The following is a 24,443-nucleotide window of genomic DNA, read 5'->3' on the forward strand; positions in this document are numbered from 1 at the left end:
GCTATCGGTTATCTCTCAGCAGTGGTATATAATTTTGATGTATAACAGATGTTCTACGAAGCAGACAGCCGACGTGACTACACATGTAGGGTTTATTTACCCAGAATGTCCTTTTCATTCGTTTTATGGGCAGATTCCATATGTGTATTTGCTTGAGTACAGGGAAGAGACCCCATCCATAGAAAAAAAACAATGGACTTGTCACTGCCTATGGACATATCAGAACTTGGGGCAGCAGGGCATCAACTATACTTTTAGCTGCAGGGTGATAATAGTACAAAATAAAACTATGCACACTACACTATGTTTGTTCGAGACACACTTTCGAAATCTGGGCACTTTCTATACACGTGGACTTCAACTAACATAACTCTCAACAATGGCTACTTTGGCAGAAGGATGCTATGAGAAGATAGCAATAGCACTTAGACTTATGTACTGCTTCACAGTGCTTTACAGTCCTCTCTAAGCAGTTTGCAAAGTCAGCCTATTGGGTCCTCGTTTTACTGATCTCGGAAGGACGGAGGGCTGAGTCAACCTTGAGCCAGTCAGGATCGAACTGCTGAATTGCTGGCAGCCGGCAGAAGTAGCCTGCAGTACTGCATTCTAACCACTGCGCCACCACGGCTCAAGATTTCTAAACTATGCATCTAGACTGTGCCCAGGCTGGTGAAGCCTACTACACAAATGTAATAGAGACTGCTTTTGTTTGAGAAAAAAACTTCGAAAACAACCGATGTTCTCCGACTAATGCTTATGCAAAGTAGAAGGACATCTTACTTATTATTCAAAGATTTCAAGTATTTACAATCCTCCTATGACTTTAAGAAGCAGTTCCACTTATTGTAAATCGGGCATTTGTGACCGCAAGATGGTGCAGGACTAAAACAGTTCTAGGGTAGAATGATAAAAGTTGGTGTGAGGTTTAGTTTTCGATAAACTGCTGAGCAATATGCAAGGCCCTCCACTCCTTACGGGGCCTTGATTTAATCAGGATCAAGATCATTGGAAATTTGCCATCACAATATCTCCACCCTTTTGATCTGAGCTTCCAATGGCTTCACAGCGGCCTGTTGACTGAGCTCCTGCCAGGACATTCGAAGCATTATAGAGGGGGGGGGAAAATGAAGCGTTGATGGAACACATTATGAGGTCAACATCGTTGAAAAGGGTCATTTTAAATGAATAAAGCAAGACGTTGAGAGATGTCTCGATTCCAAAACATAAACAAACATCTTGGCTCCATTAATGCTTTATTTATCCCGATGAATCTTTTGAAGCCTCAAATACAATTGATTTCAGCAAGGTTAAATGCAGAGGTGAAATTATGACAGGGTTCTGGAGAACTGGTAGCGGAAATTTTGAGTAGTTCGGAGAACTGGCAAATATCATCTCTGGCTGGCCCCAGAGTTAGATGGGAATGGATATTTTGCAATATCCTTCCCCCAGGAGTGGGGAGGGAATGGGGATTTTGCAGTATCCTTCCCCTGGAGTGGGGAGGGAATGGGGATTTTGCAGTATCCTTCCCCTGGAGTGGGGAGGGAATGGAGATTTTACAGTATCCTTCCCCTGGAGTGGGGAGGGAATGGGGATTTTGCAGTATCCTTCCCCTGGAGTGGGGTGGGAATGGGGATTTTGCAGTATCCTTCCCCTGGAGTGGGGAGGGAATGGAGATTTTACAGTATCCTTCCCCTGGAGTGGGGAGGGAATGGGGATTTTGCAGTATCCTTCCCCTGGAGTTGGGAGGGAATGGAGATTTTGCAGTATTCTTCCCCTGAAGTGGGTGAGAATGGAGATTTTACAGTATCCTTCCCTTGGAGTGGGGAGGGAATGGAGATTTTGCAGTATCCTTCCCCTGCCATGCCTACCAAACCACGCCCACCAAGCCACGGCCACCCAACCAGTAGTAAAAAAAAGTTTGAATTTCACCACTGGTTAAATGTGAACGAGCTTTTAGCATGGGGCTGAAGAAAGGGCTGGGAAAAGAAGAAAACTTGTACGATTCGTTTCTGGGGTCTGTAATCTTGTTTCCGTTTGTTTTTTTGACTGAGAAAAAAAAATGCTGGAATGGAGATGTTTGATGACTGGAATGCAAAAGACTCAACATCTGTAGACAGTTGCAGAGAACGGCTACTGCCTGCTCCTGTCTATGCCACCGAATGTTTTAGAACTCAGACACGAAGCCATTTTATGACGTGCTTGTCCACTTCAGTTGGAAATGGGAGATTCATAAGGAGAAAAAAAAAACGCAATTCAGGGGAATTAACGCAAAACACGTTATCGTTTCTCTGTTGTAGGAGAGAATCATTTTAAATGCAGATGATGAGCGTTGTTACATACAGAGCCATTCAGGCTTGAATTCCAGTTATGGGAAAAAGAATAGCAGCCCTTCAATAGATCCGCTTTCACGATAAGGTTTTCTTTTTCTTTTCTTTTTAGAAAAAGTGCCATTTTCTAGAAAATAGCTTCTCAAGTTTGATTAAATTGTTTTATTACTAATGAGAACTACACGAGCTTCATTAATGAGTGAGATTGCCTTTTAAAAGAAACTTCAAGTTTGGCTGACTGATTGGCTTTTACAAAGCTATCTAGTAATATATATATATATAGAGAGAGAGAGAGGGAGGGAAGGAAGGAAGGAGGGAGCGGGAGAGAGAGAGAGAGAGAGAGAGAGATGACTAAAATGGATTTCCTTAATTTGCTTTGGAATAAAAATGAGATGGCTTAATCCTTTGTAGTAAACTCTTTGTAGAGGACAGGAAAGCAAGCCTTAGTTTCTGAACTTACAATGAAGCTTCCAGCTTCAAATTCCACGGTTTGGGGAAGAAGCATGGGGAATCTGGCTTCTTAATACTTCAAAGCAAACATGGGCAGAAGCCTTCAGAATATCTATCGTGTATCTTCTATGAAGCAAGCCCTACTACTATAAAAGTGACACTGAGATAGAAGCCAGCATATGCCAGGTTAGAGAGAACCAGGGGTGGGCTGCTGGGGGTTCGCAGGGGTTCGGGAGAACCTCTAGCTAAGATTCTTTGCAGTGTGTAGAACCCCCAAATCCCACTCCTGACTGGCCCCTCCCACCCCACCCCACCCCTCCCCTCCCCTCCCAGGAGTCCACACGCAGCCCATTTTGGATGCAGGTAAGTCCAGGACACGTGTGGAGGCTTGGGGAGGGCGAAAAACGGGCCTGATGGAAGTTCAGGAAGGCCGGAAATGGGCCAGAGCCTGGGGAGGCTGTTTTTGCCCTCCTGGAGGCTTGAGAAAAGCCTCCGGAGCCTATGGAGGGCAAAAACACCCCCTCTCACTGTATGCAGGTGGCTGACTAGGCCACACCCACCATAGCCACACCCACCCAGCAACCGGGCAGAGAACCCCTTGCTAAAAAATTTTGAAACCCACCCCTAGGAATAAGTTATATGTGACAGTTGCTATTTGCAAACTTTCTTTTTCTCCTTCCTTCCTTCCTTCCTTCCTTCCTTCCTTCTTTCTTTCTCTTCCTTCCTTCCTTCTTTCTTTTTCTTTCCTTCCTTCCTTCTTCCTTCCTTCCTTCCTTCTTTCTCTTCCTTTCTTCTTTCTTTCTTTTTCTTTCCTTCCTTCCTTCTTCCTTCCTTCCTTCCTTCTTTCTCTTCCTTCCTTCCTTCTTTCTTTTTCTTTCCTTCCTTCCTTCTTCCTTCCTTCCTTCTTTCTCTTCCTTCCTTCTTTCTTTCTTTTTCTTTCTTTCCTTCCTTCTTCCTTCCTTCCTTCATTCTTTCTCTTCCTTCCTTCCTTATTTCTTTCTTTCTTTCTTTCTTTTTCTTTCCTTCCTTCTTCCTTCCTTCCTTCCTTCTCTTCCTTCTTTCTTTCTTTCTTTCTTTCTTTTTCTTTCCTTCCTTCCTTCTTTCTTTCCCTCCCTTCCTTCCTTCCTTCCTCCCTCCCTTCCTTCCTTCCTTTCTTTCTTTCCCACATAGTTTTTTAATGAGTGAGAGAGATGGATTAGGGTTCTCCTGGTACTGTAGCGAGCCCTCACACTGTAAGCTCCCCATCTTTCATAAGCAAAAACCAACAAGTCTTCATCTCGTTGGAATGTACGCTTATTCTCCAAAAAATGTAAGAAAATGTAGAGGTGGAAATGGGCATAACAAATGGGCCCCACCGCCATGGTGCAGGAGGCTGACTTGGCCACACCCACCAGGGCCACGCTCACCCAGCAACTGGGCAGAGAACCCCTTGCTAAAATTTTTGAAGCCCACCCCTGGAAAAAACCATTGTGTTAATAATCCAATTCAGGGCGCTGTAAAGAGGATGGCCTTGATAATAAAATGGGAGATCTCTTACCAAATAGGCAAGAAGGAAAATAATCCTTAAACCCAAACAATAAAGAATGCATAAATGTCTCAGACACCCCTAATTCACATCAGTATAAGAAGTGGAGGAAGTAATGTATAATTAGACTTGTAATCTTCTGTAATTATAGTCAATTTTAATACAAGTAGTTTTAATCTTAATGTGGAGTTGATTTCTTGGTCTGATCTACATCTTAGAGCTGTCAGGCATGAAGAATCAGGACCAAACATTAAGTTCCAATGAAACTGATTTACTATCAGTGCCTATACTAATCAACCAACGGTTAGCACTAAACTGGCACTAGGTAAGAGCTAACGGAATTCAAGAGGGGGTTGAATTTAGAATGCTTGTGGGAATGTAATGATTCCAGGCTAATTGCTCCCTTGACGCCGCCCCAGCTCTGCCTGACTTTTTCCTACATCTCCTGGACCATCAAGACAGTGAACACGTTTTCATTAACTCGGAAAAGCGTAGACTTTTGTGTAGCGCAGCAGATAATATTTCCATGTGCTTTATTCTTATCTGAAATCAAAGGACAAATCTAGCTGAGTCATATCTTGTGAGCCTTCTGCTGAGAAAGCCAATTCCTGAATAAGGGAATTAACGTCTGCACAACAAAGATTTACAGCCCAGCTGGATGAGAAACCTGTTAACTGGGTTTCAATCCAGATAATGGCTTTGCAGCTAAAAGGAATTAAAACAAATACTAATGGAATGCCGGTGAATTCCGAAAAAGCCAACAAAACATCTTGATTTATTGAACCGCAAACAAATAGAAGGTAAGAGTTGTGAAGAAGAAATTAAGGTAAAATACAGTCATGACCGCTTAAAAATAAATGTGTTAGGGACGTTAAATTGATTTGACTGCCTTAACTTCTCTGCACACCTAAAAAATATGAGGTGATCCAGAGTCTCCCATAACCTCATAAATTTTGTGAGCTGTGTATCAGTACATTTAAGTGAGAGGAGAATCGTTTTACTTGCTTCAACCTGCTACTGTAGAGATTTTCCAGGAACCAACCCAGAGGTGGGTTTCAGCAGGTTCTGACCAGTTCTGGAGAACCGGTAGTGGAAATTTTGAGTACTTCGGAGAACCGATAGTAAAAATTCTGACTGGCCCTGCCCCCATCTATTCTCTGCCTCCCAAGTCCCAGCTGATTGGGAGCAAATGGGGATTTTGTAGTAACTTTCTCCTGGAGCGGGGAGGAAATGGGGATTTTACAGTATTCTTCTCCTGCCATGCCCACCAAGCCATGCCCCCCCACCAAGCCACACCCACAGAATTGGGAGTAATTAAGTAATTAATTAAGTAAGTAATTAAGGGGCATGCATAAGCGCACAAACGTGCCTACCGTTCCTGTCCTATTGTTTTTCTTTTCTTCTTCCTATATATATATATGCTTATACCACCTAATATTTACTCATATATATGTTTATATACTCTATAATCTTTTTGTATGATACTTACATATATTGTTGTGACAAAATAAATAAATAAATAAAATAAAATAAATAAAAAAATTTGAACCCCACCACTGAATCAACCTCAGATGTCTTACTAACTTTTTTCATTTGCCATTGTAACTTTGGACGGTCACTAAGCCAATGGTTGTAAGTCAAGGACTACCTATAGTCGAAGATGCCTGAACTGTAGTTTTAAAAAGAATGTAGCCAGTAAATTTAACAACCAAAACACAAGCAGAGGGTCTCTATGGAAAAAACAATAAACTCACCAATGCATCTCACATAGGCAGTTCTTTTTATATGTACTGTCCAAGCTGGAGTTTTTTTTTGTTTTTGTTTTTGAAAGAAAACAAAATTGAATAAATTATAGAACAAGGTCCTGACGGATGCTTGCTAATCGTAATTTTAAGGCCTTAGCTATTTGCCCAGCACTGAGGGTTGTTTCAGTTCCAATAGTTGTTCTTTAATTAGACCCAGCCTGGGTAGACATTGATATAATTTTAATAAACCAACTGGAATAACCCAGCCAAGTTTTGTAACCAATAGTTCAAACTTGCTTCCTGGTTCTGCTGGCTTATATACAATTTTTGTATATATACTTATACACAATTTTTAAAATACATACTGTATTTTTCGGACTATAAGACGAACCTAAATTTACAGGAGGGTAAACAAGAAAAAAAATAGTTTTTGGCCTCCGCACATCAGATTTCCGCCCTCCCAGGTTTCCAGAAGCACTCTGCAGTGCTCCGCATGGCCCGTTTTTGTCAAAAATGCGCTCATTTTTGGCCTGTGATGAGCTTCTGGGGGACGGGGAGGGCAAAAACATGGTGCGCAGAGGGCTTAGGAACCCCAAAACAAGCTCGTTTTTGGAGAAAAGGGGCCGTGCGGAGCTTCTGGAAGCATGGGAGGGCAAAAACATGACGCGTGGAGGGTTCAGGAGGCCAAAAACACCCGCATTCGGTCTATAAAGGTAAAGATTCCCCTTGCACATATGTGCTAGTTGTTCCTGATTCTAGGGAGCAGTGCTCATCTCCATTTCAAAGCCGAAGAGCCAGTGCTGTCCAAAGACATCTCCATGGTTATATGGCCGGCATGACTCAATGCCAAAGGCGCATGGAACACTGTTACCTTCCCACCAAAGGTGGTCCCTGTTTTTCTACTTGCATGTTTTACATGGTTTTGAACTGCTAGGTTGACAGAAGCTGGGACAAGTAACCACTTTTGGGGGGGAAAGGTGTGTCTTATACTCTGAAAAATACGTTATATTATCAAGGCCATCTAGTCCAACACTGAAAAGTAGAGCAAACTTTGCAAAGAGTTATTATATAAGCAATTTATTCTACGCTCCTCATCGTAGACTAATCCAAGATTATTTCTTTTACAAAATGTTAGGGATCCACAATTTGCTCAACAGTAATGGGTTGGTTTTTTTTTCATACGTCAGTAGATAGAGAAATGCATACCTGATTTGAGTATCGCATGCTAACGTTCCGCTGATCTTGAGAAGGAATGAAGCGGTTCACTGGGTCGATATCTTTAATGCTTACTAAACCATCAACTGAAAGCAAAACCACCAACATCAGTTATTTGTCAATGGGTAATTAAAAACATTTGCCACCCCCTGTAACAATTTATTACTCTGAGATATGCAAGAACCAAGATCAGGGTCTGATCATAAACCAAAATGATAGTGAAATGTAGTAGCTAGTCCCTAGGTTATTGAATGCATCCGAACTCAGTTTTGCCAGAAGAAGTTGCACACCCAGGGAGGATCAGGAATAGAATAGAAAGAGAATAGAATAAAACTTTTTTTAAAAAAAAACACATGTGTTTTGTGATACAGGTAAAAGAGGGGTGGGCTTTCAGTCACAAGGTCGTGGCCATTATCTTGACTTTTCTTTTAACTCACTGAATACAATTAGAATAGGACAGGACAGGAGAAGAGAGGAGAGGATGGAATAGGAAAAGGAAAGGAATGGGAATAATAACAGAAATAATATAATAAATCAGAATAGAATAGAAATAAGAATAGAATAGAATAGAATAGAATAGAATAGAATAGAATAGAATAGAATAGAATAGAATAGAATAGAATAGAACAGAAATAATAGAATATATCATAATATCATACAATAGAAATAATAATAGTGGAGTGGAATGGAATGGAATGGAATGGAATGGAATAGAATAGAATAGAATAGAATAGAACAGAAATAATAGAATATATCATAATATAATACAATAGGAATAATAATAGTGGAGTGGAGTGGAGTGGAGTGGAGTGGAGTGGAGTGGAGTGGAATGGAATGGAATGGAATGGAATAGAATAGAATAGAATAGAATAGAATAGAATAGAATAGAATAGAATAGAATAGAAATAATAATAGAGTGGAGTGGAGTGGAGTGGAATGGAATGGAATGGAATGGAATGGAATAGAATGGAATAGAATAGAATAGAATAGAATAGAATAGAATAGAATAGAATAGAATAGAATAGAATAGAAATAATAATAGAGTGGAATGGAGTGGAATGGAATGGGATGGGATGGGATGGGATGGGATGGGATGGGATGGGATGGGATAGGATAGAATAGAAATAATAATAGAGTGGAGTGGAGTGGAGTGGAGTGGAGTGGAGTGGAATGGAATGGAATGGAATGGAATAGAATAGAATAGAATAGAATAGAATAGAATAGAATAGAATAGAATAGAATAGAATAGAATAGAATAGAATAGAATAGAATATAGAATAGAATAGAATAGAAATAATAATAGAGTGGAATGGGATGGGATGGGATGGGATGGGATGGGATGGGATGGGATGGGATGGGATGGGATGGGATGGGATAGGATAGGATAGGATAGGATAGAAACATAGAATCTCTATTGTCATTTTAAGTATACACTAATCAACACACATTAAAATGCAACTACACTGCATTCGGCTCTCAAAGGATAACCATTATGCATACACCCACATGCACACACACATATATGTCACCGAGAAACATGACAGTCTAGTTCCAATATGTCACAATCCGTTTCAATCCCAAAATTCAAACAAGCAGCATGGGGGAGCTTATTCCGAGAGACATTTCCAACGTGTGTTTTTTCTCTCTCTCAAGGGTCCCTTTGAAAAGCCATCTTGAAATCCAACACTGTACTGAGAGATAATGATCTTGAGTGAAGGCACTATGACAAGTCATGTGCCCTTATGCTCCCCCCCCACCCTTCACTCTTTCATTGTGCTTCAGACTTCAACATCAATAGCTTGAAATTTTTTTTTCTCCCTGTGTCAGTTTTCTCTTTGGATGTAATAGGAAGCTACAGTTTAAAACAAGATATACTGTCAATGTTCAAAGGCAGACAAAGGAGTCTATGGAGAATACATCTGGTCCAAGGCCGCTAGTTTTGATGGAGGTAGAATGAACATTTCTGGATCATAGGTGCATCTTAATTGCAAACTGCTACAGAGCAACGTGGGAGAGGAACGCTATTTTCCTAACCACGCTAGTGAACTTCCCCAAAATTACCTGTGTTGTGACCCGCCAGCGGCCAGCGGATGTGGCAGCAGATTCGGACAGTGAGGAGGTTGGGGAGGAACATGGGCCAGTCCTGGAGTCTGGGGAAGGCGCTGATTAGGGTTCTGCTTTGGAGGCAGAGAGGGGCCAGGGCCGTATGCCAGTTATCAGCTGCCTTCGGAATCAGACATCAGTGAGGCCGACGAACAGCTGGAGCCTGTTCCCAATGTGTGCAAGCGCAGAGTGGACAGACGAAGGGAACAGCTAAAGAACAAGGGTCGACTTGGGAGTAAGGCCACAGGTGGACGATGAAGAGGTAATAAAAGGGGAGTGGAGTTTGCAGGAGACAATTAGTTCATCACTGCATTCTTGCCAAATATTGCGGCGTCTGAAAGATATTGGCCTGGCTGCTCCCCAAGCCTGATGAAGGTCGGTAATTGTGAACTATCTTGAAAGACTGTGGGAGAGGAAAGACTTTGCTAGAGAGGAATTCACTGTAAATTAATTAAAAGGGGTTTATCGGGACAAGGACTTGGCTTTGTGCTGCTGGGGAAGCCTAGGTCAGAACAATCTGATTGGTAAAATGAAAAATGACTCAATGGAAATTTGGCCCAAACAAAAAAGTGTTGCTCTTACATTGTTAAGCATGAGGGAATCTGTTCTCTAGTTAATAAACTATGTTTTAGCAAACAGTGTGTGATAGAGATTCAAGAGAGCTGTGATGGCGCAGTGGTTAGATTGCCATATTGCAGGTTGACTCTGCTCACTGCCAGGAGTTTGATTCTCACCAGCTCCAGGTGGACTCAGCCTTCCATCTTTCCGAGGTGGGTAAAATAAGGACACCAGATTGTTGGGGGCAATGTGCTGATTCTGTAAACTTCTTAGAGAGGGCTGTAAAGCACTGTGTTGTGGCTCCAGCCTCCGAACCTGGCCCCATGCCCGAAAGTGACTCTGAGAGTGAGGGGGAAGGGCCAGTAAGGCTTACCTCAGGAGCACCGATGCCTTTGGCCTGGCTCCAGGAGCCAGAACCAGGCCAGTCGGAGGACGTAATGAGGCCGACATCCCCTGATTCCTCCCTTCCTCAGGCTACGCCTACAGACGCAGCTGATAAGCATACTAATCAAGCCTGGATCGACCCGCACTTCAGAAGATTAGAGAGGCGGCATCATCAAAGGGAAGGGTGGGGCAGGAGCCCCACCCCACAGGATATATAAAGAGTTTTGGGACGGCTCTCAGTTCCACGGGAAGCAAATTAGCTGAACCGTGTCGAAGTGAGCTGAAGTCTTAATCTGTTTGAACTTTTTGGCAGGCAGCTGCGTTTTCTCGGCCAGGACTGATAGGAGCCGTGTATCCACTGGCTATAGGCCAGCTCGTTACTCCAAAGTGAGGACGGAGACAGAATACACTGTGAAGCGGTACTTGAGTCTAAGTGCTATTGCTAAAAGATCGCTCACTGATCCAGGAACTTCCTCACGCAGCTTCTAAAACTCATGAAGTCACCACAGTTCAGGTAGCAGATATGCCTTATTCAAACAGGAGAACCTTCTGATTCTTTGGTAAGTATGCTTACTTACCGAGAAGTTTGGCAATAATATAGATGGACTGTCCAAACAGGAAAAACTTTCCATCCCGTCCGTGGTTGCTAGGAAACCTTTTCTGGCTGCCAGGATTTTTCTTTTCCAGTTCAACGAAATCAGCTGGCACGTGGTAATATTTAGGTACAACCGGATAGCCTGCAAATGTTTAAACGGACTAGTTAAAGAGGAATAAATGGAAGGACATGGGCGGTTCGGGGGGGGGGGAAATGATGTGAAAAATAAATAAATAAACCAGTGGTGGGATTCAAATAATTTAACAACCGGTTCTCTGCCCTAATGGGTAGGCGTGGTTCGATGGTCATGTGACTGTGTTGGCGTGGCCAACTCAACATCACTCAAATCGATGGGCACTTCGCCTTAACTGTTACAATGTAATAAGGGTTAACCGGAGAGGCGGTTTCTGTAAGCAGGGCAATAAAGATTAGGCTAGAAACACCACCAGAATGTTTCCTTCCTGCCTTCCTTACAGGATTAGCCCTTTAAAGTGGGAAAAAAACAAAGTAAGATTTCTTCCAACAACCGGTTCTCCAAACTCCTTCAAAAGTTAACAACCGGTTCTCCCAAATAGGTGCGAACCGGCTGAATCCCACCACTGAATTAAACACCTGCAGAGTTGGTATTCAGCCGGTTTGGACCAGTTCTCCCATATTGGTAGTGGAGGTGACAGGTGGGCATGCCCCCACCCCCCCTGCTCCAACTCTATGCCATCCTATTTAGGCACGTTTTTGAGGCCAGGCGCATGTGCGGAAGGCAGGCGCATGCGCAAACCAGGCGTGTGTGCGCACAAAACGAGTGCGCACACACGGGGTGAACCAGTAGTAACGTAATGTGAAACCCACCGCTGAACACATATATGTCAAAATAAGTGCCAGAAACGAAGCACAGTGAACGAAGTAACGCTACCGGTGCTAATAATCATTCTGTGCTGCAGCTCACTAAAGATACAAAACCGCCATCTCGATTTACACCTTGAGTGAACAGATGCAATGCCTTTAAACTGGTTCTAGGAGGAGGAAGGAGGGGGAAGGTAATTTTTGACAGATGGAGAAGACTGTGCTTTTTTTTTTTTTTTTTTGACGTACCGCTGTTATGCTGGTGCTAGGGATCAGAAATATTTACAGCTGCTCTTAGTGAAATGAAAAGCCATAGTGAAAAAGGAGCTCAGGAATAATACAGAAAAAAACTTCATCTGCATTCTTCAATACGGTGCTTTAAACTCGATCCCTCAATGCATTGATTTCTTTAACATCATCACATATACCCTGTTTCCCAGTGGTGAAATCTAATTTTTTTTTTACTACCGGTTCGGTGGGCGTGGCTTGGTGGGCGTGGCTTGGTAGGTGTGGCAGGAAAAGGATACTGCAAAATCCCCATTCCCTCCCCACTCCTGGGGGAAGGATATTGCGAAATCCCCATTCCCACCCCACTCTGGGGCCAGCCTGCTGTTACCGTATGCCTCCCATCGACCCGTACGCTCTCACAGAGAGGGCCTTCTCAGGGTGCCGTCCGCCAAACAATGTCGGCTGGCGGCTCCCAGGGGTAGGGCCTTCTCTGTGGGAGCACCGACGCTCTGGAACGAACTCCCCCCTGGCTTACGTCAAGTTCCTGATCTTCGGACCTTCCGTCGTGAGCTAAAAACATACTTATTTATTCAAGCAGGACTGGCATAAATAGTGATTTTAAATTGGGGTTTTAGAGATTTTAAACATTTGTAAATTTTTTAATTTTTAAATTATCGGCCATTTATTAATAGTTTCTTTTAATTTCTTTTAATTGTATATACTCTGTATTTTATTTCGGCTGTACACCGCCCTGAGTCCTTCGGGAGAAGGGCGGTATAAAAATCTAATAAAACTAAACTAAACTAAAACTAAGCCAGAGGCAGTATTTGCCGATTCTCTGAACTACTCAAAATTTCCGCTGCTGGTTCTCCAGAACCTGTCCGAACCTGCTGCATTTCACGCCTGCTGTTTTCCCCAAAATAAGACATCCCTTGATAATAAGCCCAATCGGGCTTTTGAGTGCATAGCAATAAGGCCAAGCACTTATTTCAGGGTTCAAAAAAATATAAGACAGGGTCTTATTTTGGGGAAAACATGATACCTATGTGACGACGTTAAAAACGCAGTATATTGAGGGAATAGTTATATATTTTCAGATATATATCTATACTTACATAGATAGATAGATAGATAGATAGATAGATAGATAGATAGATAGATAGATAGATAGTTTCAGATGTATACCTATATCTGAAAATATATAGGTATTTGGGGTACAAGTATTTGTATTGGTAATGCCTTACAATCAAGAAAATGCGTGTTGAAATGTATATATATATATATATATATATATATATATATATATATATATATATATATATATATATATATATATATATATATATATATATATGTATGCTTGCATTGGTGACACTGATTGGAAACATGCTTGAGGATTTCTGATCCAAAGATCTCCATACCTTCAGCTGATTGTTGTAATAAAGGATCCAGAAGGTTCTGGTATTCTTTGACTTGTTCAGGGTTTCCCCGGAAGACCCCTAAAAGCAATCCAAGGACACTTTATTAGCAAGACTCGTCCCTTTCTAAGTTGACTCCGTGCTAATGAAAAGGCCCATCGCCGTTTCAGAGCGCCATTGTCAAAGGTAAAGTTAAAGGTTCCCCTCGCACATATGTGCTAGTCGTTCCCGAGTCTAGGGGGCGGTGCTCATCTCCATTTCAAAGCCAAAGAGCCAGCGCTGTCCGAAGACGTCTCCGTGGTCATGTGGCCGGCATGACTCAACGGCAAAGGTGCACAGAACGCTGTTCCCTTCCCACCAAAGGTGGTCCCTATTTTTCTACTTGCATTTTTTACATGCTTTCAAACTGCTAGGTTGGCAGAAGCTGGGACAAGGAACAGGAGCTCACCCCGTTATGCGGCACTAGGGATTCAAACCACTGAACTGCCAACCTTTCGATTAATAAGCACAGCGTCTTAGCCACTGAGCCACCGCATCTCCTTGTCAAAGGTAAAGAGCCTTTATTTTCAAGACTAAATGTCAGAGGTGTGAAGCCGCGCTGAGGACTTTCTCCTTTCCAACAAATCCATTTGCCATTTCATTCAAATTGCCCATCAAATAAATACATCTATTGGTTTATATTTTTTAAATCTATCTTTACTGTTTTTTATAAACAACTCAATGTGGAAACTATTCTTCCTGCTTACCTAATACCCTTCCTCCTATTTTCCCCACAACAATATTGTGTGGTAAGTTAAATTGAGAGAGAGAGAGAAGACTGGCTCAAATTCACGCAGACAGCTTTCGTACCTAAAGCAGAACTAGAATTTATAATCTCCTGGAGATTAGACCAAAGTCACCCAGCTGGCTTTCCTGCTTAAGGCAGGACTAGAACTCACAATCTCCTGGTGATTGGCTCAAAGTCACCCAGCTGGCTTTCCTGCTTAAGGCAGGACTAGAACTCACAATCTCCTGGTGATTGGCTCAAAGTCACCCAGCTGGCTTTCCTGCTTAAGGCAGGACTAGAACTCACAATCTCCTGGTGATTGGCGCAAAGTCACCCAGCTGGCTTTCCTGCTTAAGGCAGGACTAGAACTCACAATCTCCTGGTGATTGGCGCAAAGTCACCCAGCTGGCTTTCCTGCTTAAGGCAGGACTAGAACTCACAATCTCCTGGTGATTGGCTCAAAGTCACCCAGCCAGCTTTCAGGACTAAACGGGACTAAAACTCACAGTCTCCTAGTTTCTAGTCTGGCGCCTTCACCACTAGACTAAACTGGCCCTTATATGTACTCAATCTACTCCCTTAGGCACTGCCGCAAGAAAATTAAAAGCATTCATTTCCCTTTTCAGCTAAACACATGACGGAAATGAAAACTATGATCTTGACCAGCGGTGTCAAACTGGCAGCCCGCGAGCTGGATGTGTAACACGCAGGCCACGCCCACCCCAGCAAATGGAAAAAATGTCACGTGACGGCAACGTGACTCCACGGGTTTGACAGCCGTGGTGCTGAATAATGTTTGTCTAAGCACATGGACCATTTGGCCTTGGCTCAAATGCAACAAATTGGGTCTAATCCCAACTTCAAAAGGAAATGCTTCCCGTCTAATTTTCAACAGCTGTTGGAAGGAAGCATGAACTGGGTAGCGCCAAGCCACAGGCATCTACATATAATACTAAAGTATAGCTTACGGTTGTATAGGTAGTCCTCAACTTATGACAGCTCATTTAGTGATGGTTTAGTTACAATGGCACTGAAAGAAAGTGAGTTATGTCCGTTTTTCACACTTACAACTGTTGCAGCATCTCCATGGTTATGTGATCAAAATTCAGCAGCCTGGCAGCTGACTCCCATTTATGACGGTTGCAAGGTCCTGGGGTCCCGTTTTGCGACCTTCTCACACGCAAAATCAGGTGGGGAAGCCAGAGTCACTTAACAGCCGTGTTACTAATTAAACAATCGCTGTGATTCACTTAACAACGACAGCAGAAAGGGCCGTAAAATGGGCCAAAGGTCGTTTAAAAAGTGTCTCGCTTAGCCTCAGGAAAACAATTGAGCTGAATTGTGGTCATAAATCAAGGACTGCCTGTATGTCAATACAGCTGACATTTTGCCCATTTGGTGTTGTGTCTGCGCCCCCCGAACCAGGCCTCCTGCCAGAAAGTGACTTGGAAAGTCAGGGGGAAGGGCCGTTAGGACTTACCTCGGGAGCACCGGCTTCCCTGGCTCAGCTCCAGGAGCCAGAGGCAGGCCAAGTGGAAGAGATAACAAGGCCTCCATCCCCTGACTCTTTCCCCCCCAGGCCATGCCTCCAGACCCAGCTGATGGCAATGAGGCCTGGCTGGACCCTAGGTTTTGTAGACAGGAGAGGCGGGAACAACAGAAGCAGGGGTGGGGCAGGCCTAGGAAGTGCTGAGTCATGGAGCCACACCCCACAGGATATAAAAGCAGCAAGGGCTGCTATGCCTCTTCGTAGCAGGCAAATTAACTGCTTAACTAAGAGCTGAAGTATTGTTTGACTCATCGGCGTCGAGGGAGATAACAGAGACACTTGGCAGATGCTCGCTAGTTTGCTGCCAGAGCTGATAGTGCTGGCTAATTAAGCCATCGCTCGGACGGAGGCAAAGGGGGACAGAACATTTGGATAGAGCTGACCAGGGCTTAATCCTGCTACTCCTCAATTTGGCAATGGGCACCAATGGACCACAAATTGTGGCTTGCAGCCGACGGAGATCAGAAAAAGAGAAGTGCCGTAGAAGAAAGGGGGAAGATGGAAGGGTAGACAGGAGGGATGGCTCACAAGCTATTTTCCTATTACGTATTCTCTCTATCCTATATGGGCATACGTATAATTTTTCATGGATTATACTGTAATACCCACTACTTCCCTAGTTGAATATAATTTCCCTGGTAGGCAGGGGGTTATGAAATACCAGATGGACTTCCTGCAGTTTTTGTCATGATTACAATGTTTGGCTTTGATCTATACAGAATTTTCTTTTAGTGACATTTGTCTACAATTCACACTTTGCCAGCTGTTCCATTTCCTCTTTCCAGGGGGAGGGTTTTTTTCAGGGGGAGGGGACTGGAAACTTTGTGGATTTCAAATTCTGCATTTCCTTGAAGATAAAGGTCATGAAGGAGGGGGGGAGGGGAAATGTCTTTGAAGCTACATGAGATTTTAAATAAAAGTCACTTCTTCAATTTGCGACCATAGGCTGATCTCTGAAAATCCCCAAACCGGCTGGCAGGATTATACTAGATCCTCACATGGGAAGATCTATCTAAAGCAACCTTCTGTAAGTTCGTTGACCTGGCTGGGAATGATGGGAGATGAATTCCAATTATTTCCTGTTGCACTTGTTGAAATTGACGGAGGAGCTCTTCTAGGAGACAGAACGCTGTTTCTGCACCCGAGACCTCCCAGGACTTTTCAAAATTTCCAAACCATAAAGAAAAAAATGCTTTAGCTTGTTACCCTCAACTGTACATAAATAACTGCTGTGTGCAACCAAACACGGTGAGAAATAAAGCTCACCACCGAAAATTAGTTTATCCCATAAAAGATAGAGGTAAAGATTGCCCCTGTCCAGCCATCTCTGACTCTTCTTAAATGACTGTTCAGTCTCTTCTTAAAAACTTCCAGTAATGGAGCGGCCACAATTTCTGGAGGCAAGCTATTCCACTGGTTAATTGTCCTCACTGTTAAGAAGTTTCTCCTTAATTCCAGGTTGCTTCTCTCTTTGATCAGTTTCCACTCATTATTTCTTGTCCTGCCCTCTGGTGCTTTGGAGAATAATTTGACACCCCCTCCTTCTTCTTTGTGGCAGCTCTTCAAATACTGGAATACTGCTATTATGTCGCCCCATATTCTTCTTTTCTTTAGACTAGCCAGACCCAAAACCTGCAGCTATTCTTCCTATGGTTTAGTCTCTAGAAGGCAGCATTCATCCCCATTTCTTAGTATTGTCCAAAGATATTTCTGTGGCCATGGGACCAGGGGTGAAATGCTACCGGTTTGCACCAGTTCGGGCAAACCAGTAGTGATAAAAACTACCGGTTCAGGCGAACCGGTAGTTAAAAGAAGCTACTTTCTAGAGCTTCTAAAGAAATCCTGCTTTCTAGCAAAGCTAAATCACGCGGCACAGCTGTTTCCCCCCTCGCTGTTCTACTTACCTTTCCAAGCCTCCTTTTTCCGTGTGAAATGCATGTTTGGCGGGCACTGCGCATGTGTGTGCAGCATGCTTTTGGCACGCACTGCGCATGCGCAAACAGCATGCTTTTGCCACGCACTGCACCTGCGTGCGCTTGGCACGCATCGTGCATACCACTGCATGGGACTATATGCAGAGGCACACAGAACACCGTCACTTTCCCACCCAAAGTGGTACCTATTTATCTACTCACATTTGCATGCTTTTGAACAGCTAAGTTGGCAGGAGCTGGAACAAGGAATGGGAGCTCGCCCCCTCAGTGCAGCGTTTGGGACCTGAACCTTTCCAGCTGACAAGCTCAGCATCTTTTAATTGCTGAGCCATCACACCCTCTTTATTCCATAACTAAATTCATTTTACTTAGGTGCAGCATTATTATTGAAAATTTGGCATAAGCAATCTATCTCTTGCTTTGCCTACATGTATATACACACACACACACAGACACACACACCCATTTATTTCTGCACATTCCAACCCTCTTCCCCGACACAATAAGAACACAAAATCATACTTACCATCAATCATCATAAAAATAAAAAAGAGAGGAAATTCGCATTCAATGCCATCGAAGAGCTGAAAGTTGTTTTAAAAAGGGGGGGGGGAAATAAATATATATAAAAGGCGTGTTGCAGTTTTATTTACGGAAACATATTCAAGCAATCTATTACAAGTTCAAAGGAATGATGCAGAGGAAAACAAATTATTCTTTTTAAGTACGACAACAACTTACATGAAGAAAGGGTGGGGGAGAAGATAATTCATCTGTCCATATTAAAAAAAAAAAAATCCAACCCTTTCAAAATGCGGAACCACAATTTTATGAGTAAGATTTATAGCACCGTGCTTCTCCGCAAAGAAATTCCATTTAAATTAAAAATAATATGAAAAGAAAAGTGAAGGAAAAAGGGGAACTTCATTCAGACAGCTCTTAATGGAAAGCATTAATATTCAGTGCCGTATCAAAATTGTATTATTAATACACTCCAGTCTGTAGCCAGCTGTGAAATTAAATAAAATGATAAATAATATGACTATCTGTGACAGAAAAGAAACTATACATTGAGCTTGAAATGCAAACCTAGTCACCTTTAAACAAATCTATCAGGAAGACACGGGCTGATGCAATATATTAAGTATTGCACATCCAAACTGCAAGCATGTCTCCTTCACTAAAATAGATGGCAAGGAAATGCCAAAGTTAATAGCTTGTATGATTTGTTTAGCTTCTTCCCACTCCACTTGATCCATCAAAGCAATGAACGTTTTCTTTGGGTTCTGTCAAAACATGCAACAACATCAGGAGAACATGGAGAAGAATGCCCAAAGAACAAGAGAAGAGCATCGAAAACTCAACTTCTCTCCGTAGATTTGGCAGAGCTAAGTCATGTTGAAGTTGAATCTAAGGGATGAAATGTTGTGGTCCGCCAGCAGCCTGCAGAGCTGGCAACGGAGTCAGACAGCGATGAGGCTGAGGAAGAGGGTGGGCCAGTCCTAGAGGCTGGGGAAAGCCCGGATGAAGGCTCTGTGTCAGAAGCTGAGGTGGGGCCAGGGTCATCGGGGAGTGAGGTGCAGACTCCAGAGCCTCCAGAGATTGACAGTAGTGAGGCAGAGGAACAGGAGGAGCCTGTTCCTAATGCGCATGAGAAGAACTGCCAGAAGGCAAGAGCAGTTCAAGCAAAGAGGATGACTCGGGAGTAGGGCCAAGAGATGATTGGCCCCTCATATAAGACTTAAAGGACCAGCAATGGCGTTTGGGCTCTTTGCCGGAAAACAACGCTGATCGCTTCATCTTGTTGCATTTATTTTGTATCGGTGTCTTCTGAACTTTTGCCAAGAAAGGCCTTTGGCAGTTTGCCTAATTGGACCAAGGTTGATGATAAGAGTGAGGAATTGTGTTGGGAGGAATTTGCTTTAATTTAGTTGAACTACGCTGAGGATGAAGTAATTCTCAGCTGTTCGAATAAAGTTTGTTTGTTTTTACACTGACTGAGTTTTCTACTACCTACTTGGGCCTGGGTCACAACATGAAATGCATTCTGTGCTATTTGTCCATGGAATGGGCCAACCTGCCATTGGCCAACTGATCATGGCTAACTTGCTTCAGCCAACTCACCAGGGAACAATTCGCTGTGGCCAACTCGCTACAGGACAACTCAACAATTCAAATTCAATTATTTAAAAATTGCTTCGATTTTTGTCATTCACTTTTCATTTTGTCCCTCCTTTTGCATCCTGACTTTAATGATGGAGTGGCTGTGGATGCCGGCATCCCGGTACAGTCAGCTGCAGCCGCGGCTGACTGTTGGGGGCGAGTCATTGGCCCCAATGGAGAGAGTGCGCAACTTGGGCGTCCTCCTGGATGGACGGCTGTCTTTCGAAGACCATTTGACGGCCGTCTCCAGGAGAGCTTTTCACCAGGTTCACCTGGTTCGCCAGTTGCGCCCCTTTCTAGACCGGGATGCCCTATGCACGGTCACTCATGCTTTCGTGAAATCTCGTCTGGATTACTGCAATGCTCTCTACATGGGGCTCCCCTTGAGGAGCATCCGGAGATTCCAGGTAGTGCAGAATGCGGCTGCGCGGGGGATAGAGGGAGCCCCTCGTGGGCAGACTGCACTGGCTGCCTGTGGCCTTCCGGGTGCGCTTCAAGGTTTTGGTAATGAAATTCAAAGCGCTCCATGGCATAGGGCCGGGCTACTTAAGGGGCCGTCTACTGCCACCGAATGCCTCTCACCGACCCGTGCGCTCTCACAGAGAGGGACTCCTCAGGGTGCCGTCGGCCAGGCAGTGCCGACTGGAGACACCCAGGGGAAGGGCCTTTTCTGTGGGGGCCCCCACTCTTTGGAACGAGCTTCCCCCAGGTCTTCGCCAACTTCCTGACCTTCGAACCTTCCGCCGCGAGCTTAAGACACATCTATTTATCTGCGCAGGACTGGACTAGAATTTTAAATTTTTAATGTTTAAATTTTAAATTTGGTTTTAAATGGGTTTTATTATTTATATTTCTATTTTAAATATTTGGCCTATGTAATAAGTTTTTTAAATTAATGTTTTACCCTGTATATATATATGTTTTTTTATATGGCTGTAAACCGCCCTGAGTCCCTAGGGAGATAGGGCGGTATAAAAGTACGAATAATAAAGTACGAATAATAAATAAATGATTCTATTCCACCAATTTCTTGATATTAGTGTACCTTTCGTCCCATGGCAAGTTGGCCATGGCAAGTTGTCCCGTGGTGAGTTAACCTGTGGTGAGTTGGCCATAGACCCACGTAACCTGCCTTCTTCCGTCTCCATACAGGTAGGTTCATGGTTCAGGTAATTCTTCATCACACGGGCAAAGTACAAATGATACATTCCTTATCCCTTTGTACCCTGTTTTCTTGAAAATAAGACATCCCCTGAAAATAAGCCCTCCCCGAAAATATTTAAATACAGCCGGTCCCCGCCATTTCCTCTGGTTTCCTCCACGCACCCCAAAATAATAAGACCTCCCCGAAAATAAGGCCAAATGCTTATTTTGGGGTTCAAAAAAATATAAGACAGGGTCTTATTTTTGGGGAAGCACGGTATCAGTGACCAATTGAAAATGAGCGAAAGGAATACATATTGTCAGTTGTAGGTGTATAAAATAGTTATGAGTTGAGCTTGGCCACCGGCTTTCCAGTCTCTTGTTACTAACTAACGGATCAATGGTATTCCAGTGTCTCAAAGTTTATTTCCATCCTATGTCTTTCCGGAAATTTAGGACAATGGGTGTGTAAGGGAGGTATACCTTGAATTTTCAGAAAGTAAGAACTATGATTATATCAACAATAACTCAACATTATTATTATTATTATTATTATTATTATTATTATTATTATTATTATTATTATTATTATTATTATTATTATTATTATTTGTTCATTCAGCTACAAGAGTGCTGAAGAGTTGCCCTTCTCTAGCAGCTTGAAAACAGATGATATAAAAAGCATTGGTTAAATCTGCACTCAGGAGTTAAACAGCCATGTCGGTAAACTGCAAATATTAGCATCCAACATTAAGAATCAAGCTAATTGGCACTGTAAAAATTACTTAAAGCGGCCAAACCTTTGCCTAGTCATTGTAATAAACAGAGATTTTTTAAAAACACCACAAGTTTTGTGCACTAGCATTTATATGAACACACATTCATTCTTTCCCATATCACAGGAACAAGATCATTACCTTAATTTCTGCCGGTTTATAGTACTGTCGATTTTTGTCCTCCAATGCGGTTCTATAGCCATCTCTCAAAAAACGCTTAAATCCATATTTTCCTTTGAGTTTCCTAACTATCTTATCAATTGTTTGATTGTACAAAGCTTCATCGTCCAAAGCAAACGCAGGATAGCCAATGCAAGGTAGAAGGGCAGCATCGGTGTTCTAGCGTAACAAAAAATAAAATAAAAAATTGTACCTAAATAACGGATGAACATTCTCAATTCAATACCGCTATATGGTATGTACACATTCAGGAGGTCACACGTAGTAACTCCAAACCAGAGGTGGTATTCAGTTACCTTCGCTACAGGTTCGCAAATCTGAGTGCACGTACCACTTGCATCAGTGGTGGGTTTCAAAAATTTTTTACTACCGGTTCAGTGGGTGTAGCTTGGTGGGCGTGGAATGGCTTGGTGGGCGTGGCTTAGTGGGCATGGCACAGGAAGGATGCTGTAAAATCTTCATTCCTACCCCACTCCAAGGGAAGGATACTGTAAAATCTTCATTCCCTCCCCACTCCAAGGGAAGGATACTGTAAAATCTCCATTCCCACCCCACTCCAAGGGAAGGATACTGTAAAATCTCCATTCCCTCCCCACTCCAAGGGAAGGATACTGTAAAATCTCCATTCCCTCCCCACTCCAAGGGAAGGATACTGTAAAATCTTCATTCCCTCCCCACTCCAAGGGAAGGATACTGTAAAATCTTCATTCCCTCCTCACTCCAAGGGAAGGATACTGTAAAATCTTCATTCCCTCCCCACTCCAAGGGAAGGATTCGTAAAATCTCCATTCCCACCCCACTCCAAGGGAAGGATACTGTAAAATCTCCATTCCCTCCCCACTCCAAGGGAAGGATACTGTAAAATCTCCATTCCCTCCCCACTCCAAGGGAAGGATTCGTAAAATCTCCATTCCCTCCCCACTCCAGGGGAAGGTTATTGCAAAATCCCCGTTTCCTCCCAATCAGCTGGGACTTGGGAGCTAGAGAATAGATGGGGTGGGCCAGTCAGAATTTTTACTATCGGTTCTCCAAACTACTCAAAATTTCCACTACCGGTTCTCCAAAACTGGTCAGAACTTGCTGAAACCCACCTCTGACCTCCGCGCATGCACAGGGCCTTCCATACATGCGAAGAGCATAAAAAAACGGGATGTGATGATGTCCTGGCAGGTGGGCAGAGCCTCCTGCAGCTGCCGCTACCAGTTCGCTTGAACCAGATAGAACCGGCTGAATACCACCACTGCTCCAAACCAAGCACTTTCAGTATTTCTATGGAAATTCTCAGTCATCCAGGTCACAGTTGTCTTTTTTTAAAAAAATAAATGCCTTTAGGACAAGTCTTAATGTTTTTATTATTTTTAATAAGGTAAAGGTTCCCCTCGCACGTATGTGCTAGTCGTTCCCAACTCTAGGGGGCGGTGCTCATCTTCGTTTCAAAGCCGAAGAGCCAGCGCTCTCCGAAGTCGTCTCCATGGTCATGTGACCGGAATGACTCAACACCAAAGGCGCACGGAACGCTATTACCTTCCCACCGAAGGTGGTCCCTATTTTTTCTACTTGCATTTTTTAAGTGCTTTCGAACTGCTAGGTTGGCAGAAGCTGGGACAAGTAATGGGAGCTCACCCCGTTCTGCGGCACTAGGGATTCGAACCGCTGAACTGCCGACCTTTCGATCGACAAGCTCAGCGTCTTAGCCACTGAGCTACCGTGTCCCAATTATTTTTAATAGGTATCTTTCATTGATATATTTGTATGTTTTTAAATTTTAAACTGCCTAGAGTAAGTCTTCAGGTGAGATGGGCAGCATCTAAGATGGATGGATAGATGGATGGATGGGAGGGAGGGAGGGAGGAATGAATGAATGAATGAATGAATTATAGACTTTAGAGACACAACACAAGGTGCTTTGTTGTTCTCTGAAGTCTATATACATGCAAGGTGGAGATCCATTCCATACGCAATGAGACCAACTTTCTTTGCTGTATCTATGCAACAACCGCAGAGACAGCAAAATTGAAACCACAAGGGTTTAAAGAAAGAAGCATATACCTACACTGGAATGTTTACAGTGAATGGAGCTCTAAAATATTATAATATTATAATAAAGCAATGTTTAGTCAGTCACTGACAGAGTAAAGAGATTTTTCTGAATACACAATCAAGGGTTGGGAGTTTTGTTGTATTTTTATATTATCAGCAATCTCTCTTAAGGGAAATTTGGCAGCGCAAGTTTGCAAACAAAAACTGATTACGTTATTAGTAAAAGCAGGTTTTTCTCTCTCATCTCTTGCTTTTGATTTTTTCTTCTTTTTGCTCACCACTTTACATACTTATTATGCTTTGTATAATTGTTGGTTATTCCAGAAAGGAACAGGATGATGCTATTTTATATTATCTACTGCAAAAAAACAAACAAACGCGTAAGCTTATAAATTAAATGACTATTCGAATCCTTGGAAAAGATAAAAAAGTTCTTAAAACCGAGGAGACAATACAGAGAATAAATTTCATTCCTTTTTTGGTTCCAGAAAAATATTTATGGGT

At 43.0% G+C, this 24,443-nt stretch overlaps 1 protein-coding gene across 3 annotated transcripts in view; it reads right to left on the bottom strand.

Moving 5' to 3' along the window:
- Window positions 1–24,443, bottom strand: part of PHKB (phosphorylase kinase regulatory subunit beta) — a 135,630-nt gene that overhangs the window by 53,928 nt on the left and 57,259 nt on the right. For all 3 annotated transcript variants that reach the window (XM_058154770.1, XM_058154769.1, XM_058154771.1), the window contains 5 exons: window positions 21,861–22,058; window positions 18,164–18,221; window positions 13,392–13,469; window positions 10,886–11,044; window positions 7,254–7,348 (listed from right to left, as the gene is read on the bottom strand). In XM_058154770.1, coding sequence (XP_058010753.1) covers window positions 7,254–7,348; window positions 10,886–11,044; window positions 13,392–13,469; window positions 18,164–18,221; window positions 21,861–22,058 — 588 coding nt within the window. The remainder of the gene's footprint in view (window positions 1–7,253; window positions 7,349–10,885; window positions 11,045–13,391; window positions 13,470–18,163; window positions 18,222–21,860; window positions 22,059–24,443) is intronic.

This window comes from Ahaetulla prasina, chromosome 12 (assembly GCF_028640845.1).
Source record: "Ahaetulla prasina isolate Xishuangbanna chromosome 12, ASM2864084v1, whole genome shotgun sequence".
Taxonomy (NCBI): Eukaryota; Metazoa; Chordata; class Lepidosauria; order Squamata; family Colubridae; genus Ahaetulla; species Ahaetulla prasina.